Source organism: Grammomys surdaster, unplaced genomic scaffold (genome assembly GCF_004785775.1).
Source record: "Grammomys surdaster isolate TR1022 unplaced genomic scaffold, NIH_TR_1.0 205, whole genome shotgun sequence".
In the NCBI taxonomy this organism is placed as follows: domain Eukaryota; kingdom Metazoa; phylum Chordata; class Mammalia; order Rodentia; family Muridae; genus Grammomys; species Grammomys surdaster.
Window position 1 is genome coordinate 3,453,043 of NW_021604650.1, and position 16,462 is coordinate 3,469,504.

The following is a 16,462-nucleotide window of genomic DNA, read 5'->3' on the forward strand; positions in this document are numbered from 1 at the left end:
TGCCCAGGGGAACAGAGAGATCCCCGTGAGGACAGCAATGCCCAGGGCAGTGGGGAAAAAGAGCCTCTGAGTTCTCTTCAGGCCAAGCACAGCCTGTCACCACCTCTTGCTTCAGTGGAGCAGGTATATTGGTTTGAGGTGAAGAGATTTACTGAGAGATAAACTCCACTAACATAAGCTGGGGGTTGTGGCTCACATTTGTAATAACAATACTCAGGAGGCTGAGGCAGGAGGATCACAAGTCTGAGGTTAGCCTGAGCTACATAGTAAGACCCTGTCTCTAAACAAAACAAAATTGAACTACTATACAATTAGCTGGGCACAGCATGGCAGGAAAGACCTATAATCCTAGCATGGAGGTGGAGACAGGATGATTAGAAATTCAACCTCAGCTATGTGACAAGCTCTAGGCCAACCTGGGTGGGAGGGAGGAGACCCACTATGAAATTCACCCCTTTAAAATGTACATTGCAGTGGCTTTTAGATTAATGAGCAGCTGATAAATTTTGAAAATATTTTCATCATCCCAAAAAGAACTCCACTTACCAAATCAAAACAGTTTTTTTATTGTTTTTATGTGTATATGTGGAGTGTGTGTGTCCCCCTGTGTGTGTGTCTGTTACTGTTTGTGTGTGTGTGTCCCTGTGTGTGTCTGTGTGTCTGTGAATATGTGTATGTCTGTGTGTGTCTGTGTGTGTGTCAATGTATGTGTCTCTGTGTGTGTCTTTGTGAATGTGTCTCTCTGTGTGTGTCTCTGTGTGTGTCTCTCTCTGTGTGTATGTATGTCTCTGTGTACATATTTCTGTGTGTCTATGTATGTGTCTCTGTGTGTGTCTGTATGTATGTCTCTGTGTACATATTTCTGTGTGTCTATGTATGTGTCTCTGTGTGTGTCTGTATGTATGTCTCTGTGTATGTATCTCTGTGTGTCTATGTATGTATCTCTGTGTGTGTCTGTGTGTGTCTGTGTGTGTGTCTGTGTGTGTGTCTGTGTGTGTGTCTCTGTGTGTGTGTCTCTGTGTGTGTGTCTGTGTGTGTGTCTGTGTGTGTGTCTCTGTGTGTGTGTCTGTGTGTGTGTCTGTATGTGTGTCTGTGTGTGTGTCTGTGTGTGTGTCTGTGTGTGTGTCTCTGTGTGTGTCTGCGTGTATGTGTCTCTGTGTGTCTGTGTGTGTGTCTCTGTGTGTGTCTGTGTGTGTCTGTGTGTGTCTCTGTGTGTCTCTGTGTGTGCCTGTGTGTGTATAGGCCAGCATTTGATGTTAGGTGTCTTCCTCCATCAGTTGCTCTCTACCTTGTTTCTTGAGACAGTCTCTCCTCAGCCTTGCCAACTGGCTAGACTGTTTGGCCTGCAAGCTCCAGAGACCCACCTGTCTCTGCTCCTACAGCACTAGGGTTACAAAACATGAGCCACCACACCTGGCTTTTATGTGGGTACTGGGGATCTGAACTCAGGTCCTCATATTTGTACAACAGGTTCTTTACTGTCTGTGCCATCTCTCCAGCCTCTTAAACAGCTCTTATACAGATGTCCCTCGGTGTCCTCAGGGACTTCATCCATGCACCACAATTCAATACCCAAATCCATAGATGTTCAAATTGATGATGTAGTGTTTGCACAGCACCTACACACACGCTCCTGAGTACTTTAAGCCACCTCTAGGTGACTCCTAATACTTAAGGTAATGTCAATCCTATGCAAATATTTGTCACCCTGCTCTATTAAGGAACTAAAAACCAAGGAAAAATACGTTTGAAGTGTGGACAAGCACAGCCTGACTGCACGGTGCACAATCCAAGATGAGTTGAGGCCATGTGGGCAGAACCCACAGGCACAGAGGCTGACTGGAAATAAAATTATGCAACATGTGGTCTCTGTGACCAACATCGAGCGCCCACCAGATGTTCTCAGGGTTCATCTACTTTCTGTTGTTTTGGTGTTGGCCTTGTTATTGCCAAGTAACATTCCATGAGTGAGTGTGTCGCTTTCTGGTTTAACCATTCACCAGCTGGTGGACATTGGGTTGTTCTGAGTGGAGCTTAAAGCACTGATGGAGTCACTTCTTTTTCTCCTCTCTTTCCTCTTCCCTAAGACTGAAGCCTGAGAGATATCTAACCATCATGGGAGGCTTTTCATCTGCTTTGGCCAGGTGTCTCCAGGCAGAAATGTATGGATTTGTAGAAGAGGGGGCAGAAGCAAAGAGCTCAAGACAGTGTGCTTAAACTGGGTGTGGTATAATCCCAGAACTTATAATTTAGATAGATAGATAGATAGATAGATAGATAGATAGATAGATAGATATGGAGATGGAGATGGATATCGATATCGATATAGATGATAGAGATAGAGATAGAGACAGAGAGAGAGAGAGAGAGAGAGAGATAGAGACAGAGAGAGATAGAGGTAGAGAGATAGAGAGATAGAGATAGAGATAGAGATAGAGATAGAGATAGAGATAGAGATAGAGATAGAGATAGAGGTAGAGATAGATAGATCCTATAATTTGGAAGGCTGAGATAGGAGAATTGCCTAGAATTTAAGGCCATCCTGGGCTATATAGCAAGACTCTGTCTAAAAAAAAAAAGAAAGGAAGGAAGGAAGAGAGAGAGGGAGGGAGAGAGAAAGGGGGAGGGAAAGAGAGAGATAAGGAAGTGTGTCTTGCTGAGTGTGTCTTGAATCTGGAGAACCTCCTACCAAGTCTTGTAGTAACAAGCATAAAAATAAAAACTTTTAGCTAAATTCAAGGCCCCTACCTAAACATAGTAAAAGCAATATACAGCAAACCAGTAGCCAACATCAAACTAAATGGAGAGAAACTTGAAGCAATCCCACTAAGATCAGGGACTAGACAAGGCTGCCCACTCTCCCCCTACCTATTCAATATAGTACTGGAAGTCCTAGCCAGAGCAATTAGACAACAAAAAGAACTCAAAGGGATACAAATAGAAAAGGAAGAAGTCAAAATATCATTATTTGCAGATGATATAATATACTTAAGTGACCCCAAAACTTCCACCAGAGAACTCCTAAACCTGATTACAAAAAAACAAAACAAAAAACAAAAAAAAAACTTCAGCAAAGTGGCTGGTTATAAAATCAACTCAAACAAATCAGTAGCCTTCCTTTACTTGAAAGATAAACAGGCTGAGAAAGAAATTAAGGAAATGACAGCCTTCACAATAGTCACAAATAATATAAAATACCTTGGTGTGAATCTAACCAAAGCAAATGAAAAATCTGTATGACAAGAACTTCAAGCCCCTGAAGAAAGAAATCAAAGAAGACCTCAGAAGATGGAAAGATCTCCCATGCTCATGGATTGGCAGGATCAATATAGCAAAAATGGCCATCTTGCCAAAAGCAATCTACAGATTCAATGCAATCCCCATTAAAATCTCAATTCTTCACAGAATTAGAAAGAGAAATTCTCAAATTAATTTGGAATAACAAAAACCCCAGGATATCGAAAACTATTCTCAACAATAAAAGAGCTTCTGGGGGAATCACCATCCCTGACCTCAGGCTGTACTACAGAGCAATAGTGACAAAGGCTGCAAGTGGGCTCTTGAATCTCCTAGTTATGTATCTTGGTCAGCTTCCCCACAAGCTGACTTGTACACTTATTAAAGTCTACATTTTTAACTGCAAAAAAAAGTAAAAATAAAAAAGAAGATAGAAGAAGGAGAATTAGGAAGGAGCTAAATCATCTCAGCTACATAGCAAGTCCAAGGCCAGCCTGGGCTACATGAAACCCTGTTAAAACAAACAAAAAAAAACCAGGAACTATGGACTTAGGAGGTATCTCAGTCAGGAAAATGGCTGCCATGTAAGTATGAGGACTTTCCTTTTATCCCCAGCATCTGTGTGAAAACCAGGATGGCATGGGTTTCTAATCCCAGCACTGGGGAGGCAGAGACACAGGATCCCTGGGGCTTGCTGGTCAGCTCATTAGGAGGTCCCAATGAAAGGACTGTCTCAAGAACATGGTGGATGCTTCTGAAGAACACACTGCTTAAGGCTGACCTCTGGCCTCCACATACACACACATTCACGCACACACACTGGTGCATACTCACGTAATAAAGAGCCAAGCACACAGAATGTGTGAATATATAAGTACCGATGGTAATCGACTTTTACCATAGGTAGAGGGGAATGTGACCATTGATGCGCTAATGACAGGCTGTTTTTGTCTTGCAGTCATCAAGAGCCCACCAGGCTGGGAGGTGGGTGTCTATGCTGCTGGGGCCCTGGCTCTGCTGGGAATTGCAGCTGTGAGTCTGTGGAAGCTCTGGACATCGGGGAGCTTCCCCAGCCCCTCCCCGTTCCCCAATTACGACTACAGGTACCTGCAGCAGAAATATGGAGAGGCCTATGTGGAGGCTCAGCTGAAGGTGAGGCTTCCAGGCCTGCAGATCCACATCCCACCGTCCATTCTGAGGGCCGGCCTCCTGGCCTGCCCCCTCTTGATTAACATCCCGCTATGAATGGGGATCCAGCCTCTCTTAGGGCCCTGCAGTTCCTCAACTCTTTGTCCTGTGCTTCTTGAGTAAATGTTTGATGTTGAATAACTGATTGATCACATTTTAAAATACTATCACTTGGGCTGGTAAGGAGGCTCAGTGAATGAAGGCATTGGCCACCAAGTCTGATGACCTGAGTTTGATCCTGGAGACCCACATGGTGGAAGGAGAAAACTGGCTCCTGAAAGTTGTCCACTGACCTCACATGCACAGACTATAATGTGAGTGCCTGCCCACATTCACATTAAACTAATAAATTATTTTTTTAAAAAAGTTATCATGTGCTGGGCAGTGGTGGCGCATGCCTTTAATCCCAGCACTCGGGAGGCAGAGGCAGGTGGATTTCTGAGTTTGAGGCCAGCCTGGTCTACAGAGTGAGTTCCAGGACAGCCAGGGCTACACAGAGAAACCCTGTCTCGAAAAAAAAAAAAAAAAAGACTTATGGTAAAGGTTCTCATACGTACTGCTGAATCTAAAATCATTTCATACTTGGCAAAGAATTGATCAGGTGTCACATGTAGTTCCAGAGAGCACAGCACAACTCTATCCCGGGCAGAATCTCTTGTGTTCACTCCTTTGGTGAACCCCTGGTAGTCTGTTGTGGGACTGTAAATTGGGACAACTTTTTCAAGAAGCATTTTGGTAACACACGTTCAAAGTGTCCTCTGTGCAGATGTTTAAGGAAGTTTTTTGAGTGCTGTTCATCTTGGTGCTCGTCCGGGCAAGCTGAAGCAGAGGCAGGCAGATCTTTGTGAGTTCTAGGACACCCTGGTCTACACATGAGTTCCAGGCTAGCCAGGAGAACTTAGAGAGACACTGTCTAACCAAAAAGGAAAAGAAAAGACAGCTAAAACCAGGCAGTGTTGGCACATGCCTTTAATCCCAGCATTTGGGAGGCAGAGGCAGGAGGATTTCTGAGTTCGAGGCCAGCCTGGTCTACAGAGTAAGTTCCAGGGCAGCTCGGGCTACATAGAGAAACCTTGTCTCGAAAAAACAAAAAAACAAAAAACAAAACAAACAAACAAAAAAGACAGCTAATTGAGGCTCTTCATGGAGACACAGCCTGTCACCCTTAGTACTCAAGGGACAAAGCATAAGGATCAGGAATTTAAAGTATCCTTGGCTGTATAAAAAGTTCAAAGCCAGCCTGGGCTACATGAGAGCCTGTCTCAAATTACAATAACATGTTATTTGATGTTGAATTATTTGTATTTGTGAAAAATTAAAAACAGCTGCAGTGGTAGTAGTTCATGCCTTTGATCCCAGCTTTGGGAAGGCAGAGGTAGAGGCAGGTGGATCTCTGAGTTTGAGGCCAGCCTAGTCTACAAAGAGAGTTCCAGGATAGCCAAGGCTACACAGAGCAACCCTGTCTCAAAAAAAAAAAAAAAAAAAAATTAGAAACAACATAACTGCCCAATAGGAGAATAATGGATATAAACTACAATTAATATGGGACTCACTAAACAAACGATACAGTAGCAAAGGCACGGGAGATTGGTGTGGAAGCTCCTGCTTTCTCAAGGCCCATGGTTAAAGAAAAGACAATTTCGCATACTCTGAGGAGTGCCATCAACATGAGCGTTTTCTTATGCTGTATTTGTTTTTAGATTTTTTAAAATTTATTCATATGAGTACACTGTAGCTGTCTTCAGACACATCAGAAGAGGGCACCAGATCCCATTACAGATGGTTGTGAGCCACCATGTGGTTGCTGGGAATTGAACTCAGGGCCTCTGGAAGAGCAGACTTAACCATTGAGCATCTCCTCAGCTCTTGTATTTTTTTAAAGCGTTTTTTTTTTTTTACATTTATTTATGTGAATAGGGACTTGGGCACATGTGTGACCATGCATGTGTGGAGGTCAGAGCACAGTGTGTAGGAGACAGTTCTCTCTTCCAATTGTGTGGTCACTGGGAATCTAACCGAGGTCATCAGACTTGGTGGCAGGAACCCATATTTGCTGAGTTATCTCTCCAATCCTTGTCTTCTGTCATCTTCTTTTGAGGCCACTCAATCACTAGGGAATGACTCCACCCCAGGACTCTTACCTCATCCTCTTCTTTTGAACACGTAGGTTGCTGTTGTTTGTTTTGAGACCATATCTCAGGGCCCTGAGGCTGATCTTGAACTCCTGATCCTTCTGTTTCAACCTCCCAATTTTGGGGATTCCATAGAGAATCTCTTATAAGCACCACTTGTCAGTAAAAAAGCTGATGGCCAACGAGCTGAGGCTACAAATAGGAGCTGGGACATTGGCAGGAAGAGGGAGGATTCTTGAAAATAGTAAGAGATAAAAGAGAGACTTGAAGAGAGTCAAGGGGGACAAGAGGAAAGACGAGGTGGGGACGGACCAAGGTAATGGAAAGAGAAATGCTGAAAGACTCGGAGCTCTGGGGGAGACACTGGGGAGATGCTAAGAAAGAAGCTGGCCAGGACTGAAGACAGGTAACTAACCAAGAGATAGGCATAGAATAGTCAAGGAATGAGCCAAAGCTTGTGGCCAACACATTTAATAATTAGTCTCTGAGTTGTTGCTGTTGGGAACTAAGTGGCCAGGAGGAAAAAACAGATTTATGTTTTTTACAGGATTGTATACGTGGTCCTCCATACCCAGCAGCTTTTCCTTTTTATAAGTGTCACTGAAGTTGACGTTTTTCATGTAAGGAGTTTTGTGACAATAATAAGCACTTTGAGGAAATGTCTTCCTCCATTCTGGTTAAGGGGAGAAAACTAAGTTAGATCTAGTTGGTGCATGACTGTAATCCCAGCACTCAGGGAGTTAAAGTTGGAGGATCATGAGCTCGGGTCAGCCCAGGACACTAGTAAGTTCCTGTTTGAGAGAAAGAGAAACAAAGTGGTCTGAAGTACGGGTCCCTCTGTGGTCTGAAGTTCGGGTCCCTCTGTGCTGGTTTTGTGAAAGGAGAGCCTGGGGTATCCTTGGGTCTCCTAGAGATGGCGCCTCTGACCCACATGATGCTTCCCTGTCCCTTTTGTTCACCCTCAGCGAGTCCCTCCTTGGAATGCCCAGCGGACAACCTCTCGGGGACCACCTAGCCGCAAAGGCAGCCTCAGTATAGAAGACACCTTTGAGAGCATCAGTGAGCTGGGACCCCTGGAGCTGATGGGCCGGGAACTGGACTTGGCCCCCTATGGTACTCTCCGCAAGTCACAGTCAGCTGACTCTCTGAATTCCATCTCCTCTGTGAGCAACACCTTTGGGCAGGATTTCACCCTGGGCCAGGTGGAGGTGAGCATGGACTATGACGGAGCCTCCCACACCCTCCACGTGGCAGTGCTGCAAGGCAAGGACCTCCTGGAGCGCGAGGAGGCCACCTTCGAGTCCTGCTTCATGCGTGTCAGTCTGCTGCCAGACGAACAGATCGTGGGCATATCCCGGGTAAGTGGGCCCGGGACAGAGCGGTGCATTGAGCTCCCTGAAGCCCTTCTGGGAAGCTGACATTTGGGCTGGTGGGCAGATCTGCAGTACCAGACAAGATGACAGGGGGTGCCAGAGAGCAGCTCAGAATGTGGATCCAGAGTAGGATGGCCATGCATAGAAGCAGCTTTGTGTTGCTGCTGTGTATAGATTTCAATCTTCCTATCCCTTGAGGACAGTGGGTAATTGTCCACCTCCACATCTGTCAACATGGAGTCTTGGCAGGAAGAAAGATGGCCTGCTCATTTGACTGATCTGGGAGAGAACTCAATGACAGACTTACTTGCTTTGGAGTGGATGGAGGAGGGGTGGGCTCAATGTCTTATGAATTTGCTCACAAGAAGGGAGGCCCACCCCCGGGATTGAAAAAAGCATGAGAGGAAAGTGAGTTTCTGGACCCCAAATTAAAGGGCCACCTTTATAGGAGTTGTGTTCTGTTGGGAGACGGTGTGGTCAGCCCCCCAGAGAAACTGAAGACAAGCTTTGGCAGATAAACACTTGAACCTCCCTCCAAACTCTATTTTCTTCTGGTGACGCTGGTGGCTCGCCCTGAGGGAAGCTGGAGACCAACAGAGCGTGCTGATGTGACTATTAGGATCTGTATTGGACCAGGACCCTCAGACCAAGTTCTCAGCACAAAGGAGATTTATTTGCCCAGTTATTTGACAGAGGGCATGGAACAGGAGGCAAATACAGGAGATAGAGGATGAAGGAGAAGGGGAAGAGAACAAGGGGAGGGGGAGGGAGAGGGGAGGAGTATTTGTCCCAGAGGAGGAAGGACTGCCTCTGGAGAGGAGACGGATGAGGCACATAGGAACACAATGGTATTTCATCAAGGTACAAGGGGAAACCCTGAGTTAGGCCGAGGTGTTTAGTTTTAATTGGGCATGTTATTTAGGTGAGCCAAAGGGGGCTTTTGATTGCTGGCCTTCAATATTTTGACAGCTAGACCTTGGTAGTCAGCCTCAGGAGGAGGAAGTAGCCAAATAAGGGACTAGACTGTGGTGGTTAGCTTTAGGAATATGATCTGACAGTGTTTAGCAAGGCAGAGGGGCAGTGGGGAGAAGGGCAAGGCCTGCCAGAGCCACGCTCGCCACATTCAACCTGGCCAGAGTCCTTTCACTGATGGTCAGCAATCAACAGGAAAGGAGAGGTTGGATTCAACAAGAAGGTCACAGAATGCTTCCAAGGTGCCTTACCTTGACAGCCAAACTCCACTGCCCAGTAGCAGGCTGGTAGGAGTCCAGATCCTGAGCCCTCTGAGATGGGACAGGTGACCCGGCAGTGAGCTGTGCCCTGCAGGACCAAGGGTCTTCTGTACCTAGTCATTTTTACCACTCTGAACATTAGGTGGCTTTCAGTGGTAGATATTCCACATACCACCACTCCTGTAACTCTAGAAGACTCTAGAATGAGCTTTCTGTACATGGGGCACCAAGGGGGTGACCCAGCTTCCTACTGGCCATACAGCAGTAGGTGGTTAGGAGCCAGGTTAAAATCTAAGTTCCACCTTGGCCTGGCAGTATGACCTTGAACAAGTCACTTGAGCAGCAGCCTTCAGTTTCTGAGTCTGTCAAATAAGCATCACAATTGTGAAAATGGGCTGGGTGTATACAGGCATAGTGCTCAACTTGGTCCTCAGTAGGTAATCTGGAGCGGTTCTCAGGACCACAAAGAGCTGCTGTCAAGCCTGGCACACATTAGTTGCTCTTGGCCTGAGCCATATGAAGGATTTTGGGTGACTCAGGATATGTCCTTTGAGGAGGGACATTGGTAGACAGAAGCTTGGTCTGAGGCAGACCCTGTGTGGACAACACAGCTCCTTATTTGTTTTGGGGGATTCAGTTGCTGTAGGAAGAACCTTCCCAGAGCCTGGCAGAGCCCAGTGAGATCGAAGTAGCTAGAAGCTAAGTAGAGTTTGTTCCTAGGATGACATCACAGCCTAACAGTAGACTGTGGGGATGGAGTGTTGCCTCCAGGCCAAGCAACCCCCTCAGCTTCAGAGAATGTGCCAGGGATGAGAGCCACTCTCTAAATACCACCATGCAGTGACTCAGGCGGCCCCCCCACGGAAGGGCAAGCAGAGCCTCCCATGCACCTTCCTGAGGACTGCCCACAGCTTCCTGGGAGGAGGCCAGAGGCATCCAAAAGATGGGGAATGAAGCATGCCTCGCCCTGCCTAGTCACTCCATCCATCTGTCTATCTGTCCACTCATCCATCCATCCTGTGACAATCAGAAAGGCTTTGCCAGGCTCTGCAGGGCACTGTGGCATTAATGGCTGTTTACAGACAACTGTCTAGCTCCCACTGCATGCCTGCCCCCGAGGCTGTGCTGAGTCAGGCAGACAGGAGGGAGAAAGGTCTGCCGAAGCATCTTGTGAGGGTGAGAATTACCAGGACGCCTCACTAGGAGTATGACGCTTACTAGGATTATGGACGCTTCTAATGCCAGGCCAATGGGTTGACTATAACCAAGGAGAAGATACTGGGACTTTTAAACCTTCACAGTAACCTCAACCTTTGGGAGATAGAAGCAGCAAGATAGGGAACTCAAGGTTGTCCTTGGCTACGTAATGAATTTAGGACCATCTAGGCCTATGTGGGATCCTGTCTCAAAGCAACCAAAACCCAATCAAACACTACCATCAACCAAAACCTTCCAGGACTACCAGGCATGGTAGACTCATACTTCAGCTCTGGAGGCTGAAGGAGGAAGATGGCTAAATTCAAGACTAGTCTGGGCAAAATAGTGAATTCCAGACAAGCCAGAGCTGCATAGTAAGACCCTGGCTGAAAAAGGGAGGAGGTTTCTGTGAGTTTGAAGCCAGCCTGGTCTACACAATGAGTTCCAGGAAAGACAGGGCTACATAGTAAGACCCTGTCTTGGAAAAGGCAAAGAGGGGAGGTGTAGTTTGGAGGCTTGTGCTTGTAGTCCTAGAATTCTGGAGTTAATGGCAGGAAGATCAGGAGTTCATCCTGACCTATGTGAGATCCAGTCTGACAAGAAAACAAAATTAAACAAACAAACCTAGGCTGAGCCACAAAAAGAGGACCAGAGCTGAGATGGTGGGTACCAGGAAGCCCTTCCATGGCCCCTTCTCTCTATAGATCCAGAGGAATGCCTATTCCATCTTCTTCGATGAGAAGTTCTCTGTCCCCCTGGATCCTACAGCCCTGGAGGAGAAGAGTCTTAGATTTTCCGTGTTTGGTATCGATGAGGATGAACGGAATGTGAGCACCGGCGTGGTGGAGCTGAAGCTGTCTGTTCTGGACCTCCCGCTGCAGCCCTTCAGCGGCTGGCTGTACTTACAGGACCAGAATAAGGTATCACTTGCTTTGGTTCACCCAGGGAGGAAGTACCCTCACCCACTTCCTGGGAGAGATGCCAGTATCCTGTCCCTCACCCAGGATCCTGACAGCATCAGAATAGAGAAAGGGTCCCAAGCCACACCCTAGGGAAGCCACTCATTGCATGTGCTGACAAAAACATCCCATAGACACCACTGTTTACAGCTCTTTTTTTCCTCTGTATTTTATACTGTATTTATTTATTTACTGTGTTTTCTGTGTGTATACGTGTTGGGGCATGCATATACACGCAGAGGATGCATGTGGAAGTCAGAAGACCACTTATCTTCCACAAGTTAGTTCTCTCCTTCACCATGTGTGTGGCTGGTATTGAACTTAGATCACTGGGGTTAATGGCAAATGCTTTTATCCACTGCACCATCCCGAGCCCTCTCCTTTGTTCTTTTTAATTTTTTTTAACATTTATTTATTTATCTTCCTTATTTTATTTTGTTGGGTTTTCGAGGCATGGTTTCTCTGTGTAGCCCTGGCTGTCCTGGAACTCTCTCCAGGGTGGACCCAAACTCACAGAGATCTGCTTGTCTTCGCCTTTGGAGTGCTGGGATTAAAGGCCTGCACCACCACCTCCCAACAATTTATTTTTATTCTATATTTTATTTTTTTTAAAGAATTATTTATGCTAGGCGGTGGCGGCGCACGCCTTTGATCCCAGCACTTGGGAGGCAGAGGCAGGCGGATTTCTGAGTTCGAGGCCAGCCTGGTCTACAGAGTGAGTTCCAGGACAGCCAGGGCTACACAGAGAAACCCTGTCTCAAAAAACAAAACAAAACAAAATGAATGATTTATTCAATGTATGTATGTGAGTGCACTGTCGCTGTCTTCAGACACACCAGAAGAGGGCATCAGATCCCATTACAGATGGTTGTGAGCCACCATGTGGTTGTTGGGAATTGAACTCAGGACCTCTGGAAGAGCAGTCAGTGCTCTTAACCCTGAGCCATCTCTCCAGCCCTCTATATTTTATTTATTTGTTCTACTTTTTGAGTGTTTTGCCTGAATGTATATATGTGTCCATGTGCACATCTCATGCCTAAGGGAGTCAGAAGAGGACACCCCATTGCCTGGAACTGGAGTTCCAGATGTGTGTGAGCTGCCCTGTGGGTGCTGGGAATGAACCTGCGCCCTCTGGAAGAGCACGCAGTACTCAGCTGCTGAGCCATCTCTCCAGGCCCTCATCTCAGTGGTGACTACCAAATCATTAGAGGCTCTACTCCTATAAGCTACTGGCCTGATAGTGGGTTATTTCAGACAGAGGCCAAGCTGAAGCTTACTTTTAGCCTCGTAACAATGCCAGGGAACATTATTACTTAAGCAAATACTGTCAGCTTGGATCTCTATGCACTAGTCATAGAATGTTTTCCTCAGCTCACAATGAGGGAACAGAACTGCATCTGATTAATGCACTTGACAGGCAGCCTCTGGGCCTCTTTCCAGGACATGCTTTCCACTCGGCGTGAGGAGGGTCTGTGTATGCTCCCTTGTGTGGGTGGGTTGTCCTTTTCTCAATCCTGTCAGCCTGATGTCTACGTTTAAGAGTTACCCCAAAAGCAACAATTTTCCAATGGAGAAGAAACCATCCACCTCCTGCCCACCCCTGCCCCAGACCTCTTGAAGCCTGGAGGGCAGAAGACTTCTGAGCCATTCCTGTCTCCACAGGCTGCTGATGCTGTGGGAGAGATCCTGCTGTCCCTCAGTTACCTGCCCACAGCTGAGCGTCTGACTGTGGTTGTGGTGAAAGCCAAGAATCTCATCTGGACTAATGAGAAGACCACAGCAGGTGAGGGCCTGTGTACTCAGCTCTTCCATGAGGCTCAGGGGGAGCTGTCATGTTCTGAGCAGGTATGAGGCACAGCATCAGAGCCCCTGTGGCTTTAGCTAAGCTCAGGCACCAGGCGCAGTGGAAAGGTTAATTCAGCTACAGAAATAGTAGAACCCTGGAGGGTGACGGCGGCCTAGGTTGTGGAAGGTAAAGGGGAAACTGATGGAACCTGAGCGCTCTGGGCTGTGGCACTGGGCAAGAGATGGAAGGTGAGCATCCATTCATCAGAACTTGAGCTCAGAGATGAGGAAGCAGCCTAGAGACTCTGACACCCTAGATGCCAGGGACCTATTGGACTTGATAACCTAGGGCCTCAGGCAATAGAGTGTTTTTTTTCCTTTTAACAAATCTCAATCATTTGATTTTACCAATGAAGACTTAGGAGCCAGACGCTGGGGAGAAAGCATGCTGGCTCCGAGAGGCAGAGAAAGCACCCAGCTGACCTTCCTCCTCAGCCAACATCCCACTAGGAATTCCCCTCCCTCACTCAACAAACCTCTCAGCCTCCTTCAAACTCAGTGTCCCTTCCTTTGACCTCCTGTACGCCTACCTCTCTATCCGTCCTCCTGACTCCCTCTTACTCTCTTTGTTCTTTTCTTAATAATCCTCTGTTCGCTTCCTGTTAACTGGCTGCTTCTCCACCGAGATCTTAGCCTATAGTTGACTTTATTTAATCCTGTTTACAATAGCCAGAAAGCTTGTGGATTAAAGGTGTGTACTAGGGCTGAGCCACACCACAACTAGAAAAGGGTTTTGTTTTGTTTTTTTTCCAGTAACTAACACTATCCTGCAACAGTAGGGAGACTCGGTATCTCAGAGTGTACACTGTTAGGCTCTGCACACAGTGACTCAGGCCTGCCGTCTGCACTCAGGTTACTAATAGAATGAGAATGTGCAGTGTGCTGCCCGAGTCTGCTATCACATCCCGATCCAGCTTCCCTCCCTCCTCTCCCCAGAACCTCCCATTTCTTAATATAAATAATTAAATACCAAACAGTGGGCTTTAGAGATAGCCCCAGTAGCCAAGGGTCAGGGAATTAGAGGCAGTGGGTGGAGCCACAGTAGTCAGGGTCACTGACCCTTGCCCCTACCTGCCTGTAGACCCCTTCGTCAAAGTATACCTGCTGCAGGATGGGAGGAAGATGAGCAAGAAGAAGACAGCTGTGAAGAAGGATGACCCCAACCCAGTGTTCAACGAAGCCATGATCTTCTCAGTACCAGCCATTGTGCTACAGGTGAGGTGGGCTGGATACTCACAGGACTGGGCCACTGCGCCCCTTCATTGTTGCCTATTGGGACCTCAAGCCAACCCCCTTCTAGTTAATCACTGATGGAGCCAGAGACTAGGCGTCAGCCTTAGGGTGAGGATTGGGGACCCAAGCACTACTTTCTTGATGCCTATGAAGGACAGACAGAGGAGTCCCCACTTTGTAATTCCCAATGGGAGCTTCCTCAGGATTAGTCAGGGGAGGCTTTCTGCATGAGGGGACAACTAAGCTGAGCTCTGAAGAAGAGATCTCCCAGTAGAGGACCTGCACTGCTTGAAGGTGAGCTAGAGGCAACCCCAGGGCCCAGGCTGTAGGCCTACACCCTCAGAGTTCCTACTGCAAGGACCCTGCTGAGACCTCATCACCACCACCAGTTGGTGATGCACACCTTTAATCTCAGAACTCAGGAGACAGAGGCAGCAGATCTCTGTGAGTTTGAGGACAACCTGGTCTAAAGAGCAAGTTCCAGGACAGGCAGAGCTACAATAAGAAATCTGTCTCAAAACAACAACAAAGAAAGTCCTTTAGCCCTTGAGCTAAAGTCTGGTATGCAGTCCAGGCCTGCCTAGTCCCCTCTTGGAGATGCTCTTGGGATTTCTTCTGTTTTTCAGTGCTGATAATGAACCCGAGGCTTTGTGTATGCTAAGCAATCAGTTTACCACTGAGCCACCCTGTCAGCCCCTATAGTTTGAAAGCTGGATGTCAGCCTCACTTTGGGTGTCCCAAATCTAGGAATCCAGGCAACATCCCAGCATGTCTGGCTGGTCCAGGGAGCATAACCTTATTCCATATTAGAATGTTGACCCATTTGATTCCTGCTTTTGCTGTGTTTATCACAATGCCGCTTCCCTCCGGTCTCCAAAACCTGAAGCTGTTGGGGGACGAGGTAAGAACAGTTAAGCCAATGTCTCAAGTATGTTCTTACTGAACTCTGACCCTCAGCTGTGATCTGACAAGACTATGCCAGTGACGGTGAAGGCCACTTTATGTGCTTTAACAATGGGCAAGGAGGAGCCACACATTTTCCTCTCTATTTTTATGTCCCCCTCCACCTACATGTTTAATTAGTTTTCTTCCTAGAACAGCCCTGTGAGGTAGGAAATGCTGTCACATTTTAAAGACAAAGAAACAGGTAGCAAAGGCCCAAGTCCTGGCTGGGGTGTAGCCAGATGCAGAACACTTGCTTAGCACATAAAACATCCTGGGTTGCCAACACACACACACACACCACCTCATAAACTAGGCATGGTGGAGCACTCAGGAGGTAGAAGCAAGGGAATCAGAAGTTCAAGGTCATCCTCTACTCTATAGGAAATTTGAGGCCAGCCTGAACTAGTAACAACCAGGCAGCGATAGCACAGGCCTTTAGTTCCAGGTCAGGAGAAAAAGGCAGGTTGATCTCTATGTGTTTGAGGCCATCTTGCTCTACATAGTAAACTGCAGACTAACAAGGGCTCTGCTCACAAACAAAAGCAAAGGACTAGAGAGATGTCTATGGTTAAGGGCACTGCCGCTCTTCCAGAGGACCTGGGTTCAGTTCCCAGCAACCACATGGTGGCTCACAACCACCTGTAACTCCAATTCCAGGGGATCCAGCACCCTCCTCTGGCTTCTCTGGGCATTGTATGCATGTGATGCATATACATACATGCAGGCAAACACTTATACACATTTAAAGGGTATTTTTTAAAAACCAAAACAAACAAACAAACAAACAAACAAACAGCCTAAGTTCTAAGCCAGATACAGAAGCATACACTTGTTATCTTAGTACTTCAGATGCCAAGGCAGGAAGATCAGGTATCCAAATACAGCCTCAACTACATAGCAAGTTCAAAGCCAGCCTGGGCTATGAGACCCTATCTCAAGAACAAGCAGGGATGGAGATATGGCTTGGTGGTTAAGAGACATACTTCTCTAGCAAAGGACCCAAGTTCAGTTCCCAGCACTCACATCAGATGGTTCACAAGTGCTTATAATCTCAACTCCAGAGGATCCAGCACCCTCTTCTGGTCTCTGTGGGTACCTGTACTCATATGCACATTACAGAC

General features: G+C 46.9%; 1 protein-coding gene across 1 annotated transcript in view; it reads left to right on the forward strand.

Annotated features, from left to right (window-relative positions):
• Syt12 (synaptotagmin 12) overlaps positions 1-16,462 on the forward strand; it is a 30,665-nt gene that overhangs the window by 11,874 nt on the left and 2,329 nt on the right. The window contains exons 3-7 of the mRNA XM_028771256.1: positions 4,196-4,389; positions 7,523-7,915; positions 11,064-11,279; positions 12,981-13,101; positions 14,245-14,378. Coding sequence (XP_028627089.1) covers positions 4,196-4,389; positions 7,523-7,915; positions 11,064-11,279; positions 12,981-13,101; positions 14,245-14,378 — 1,058 coding nt within the window. The remainder of the gene's footprint in view (positions 1-4,195; positions 4,390-7,522; positions 7,916-11,063; positions 11,280-12,980; positions 13,102-14,244; positions 14,379-16,462) is intronic.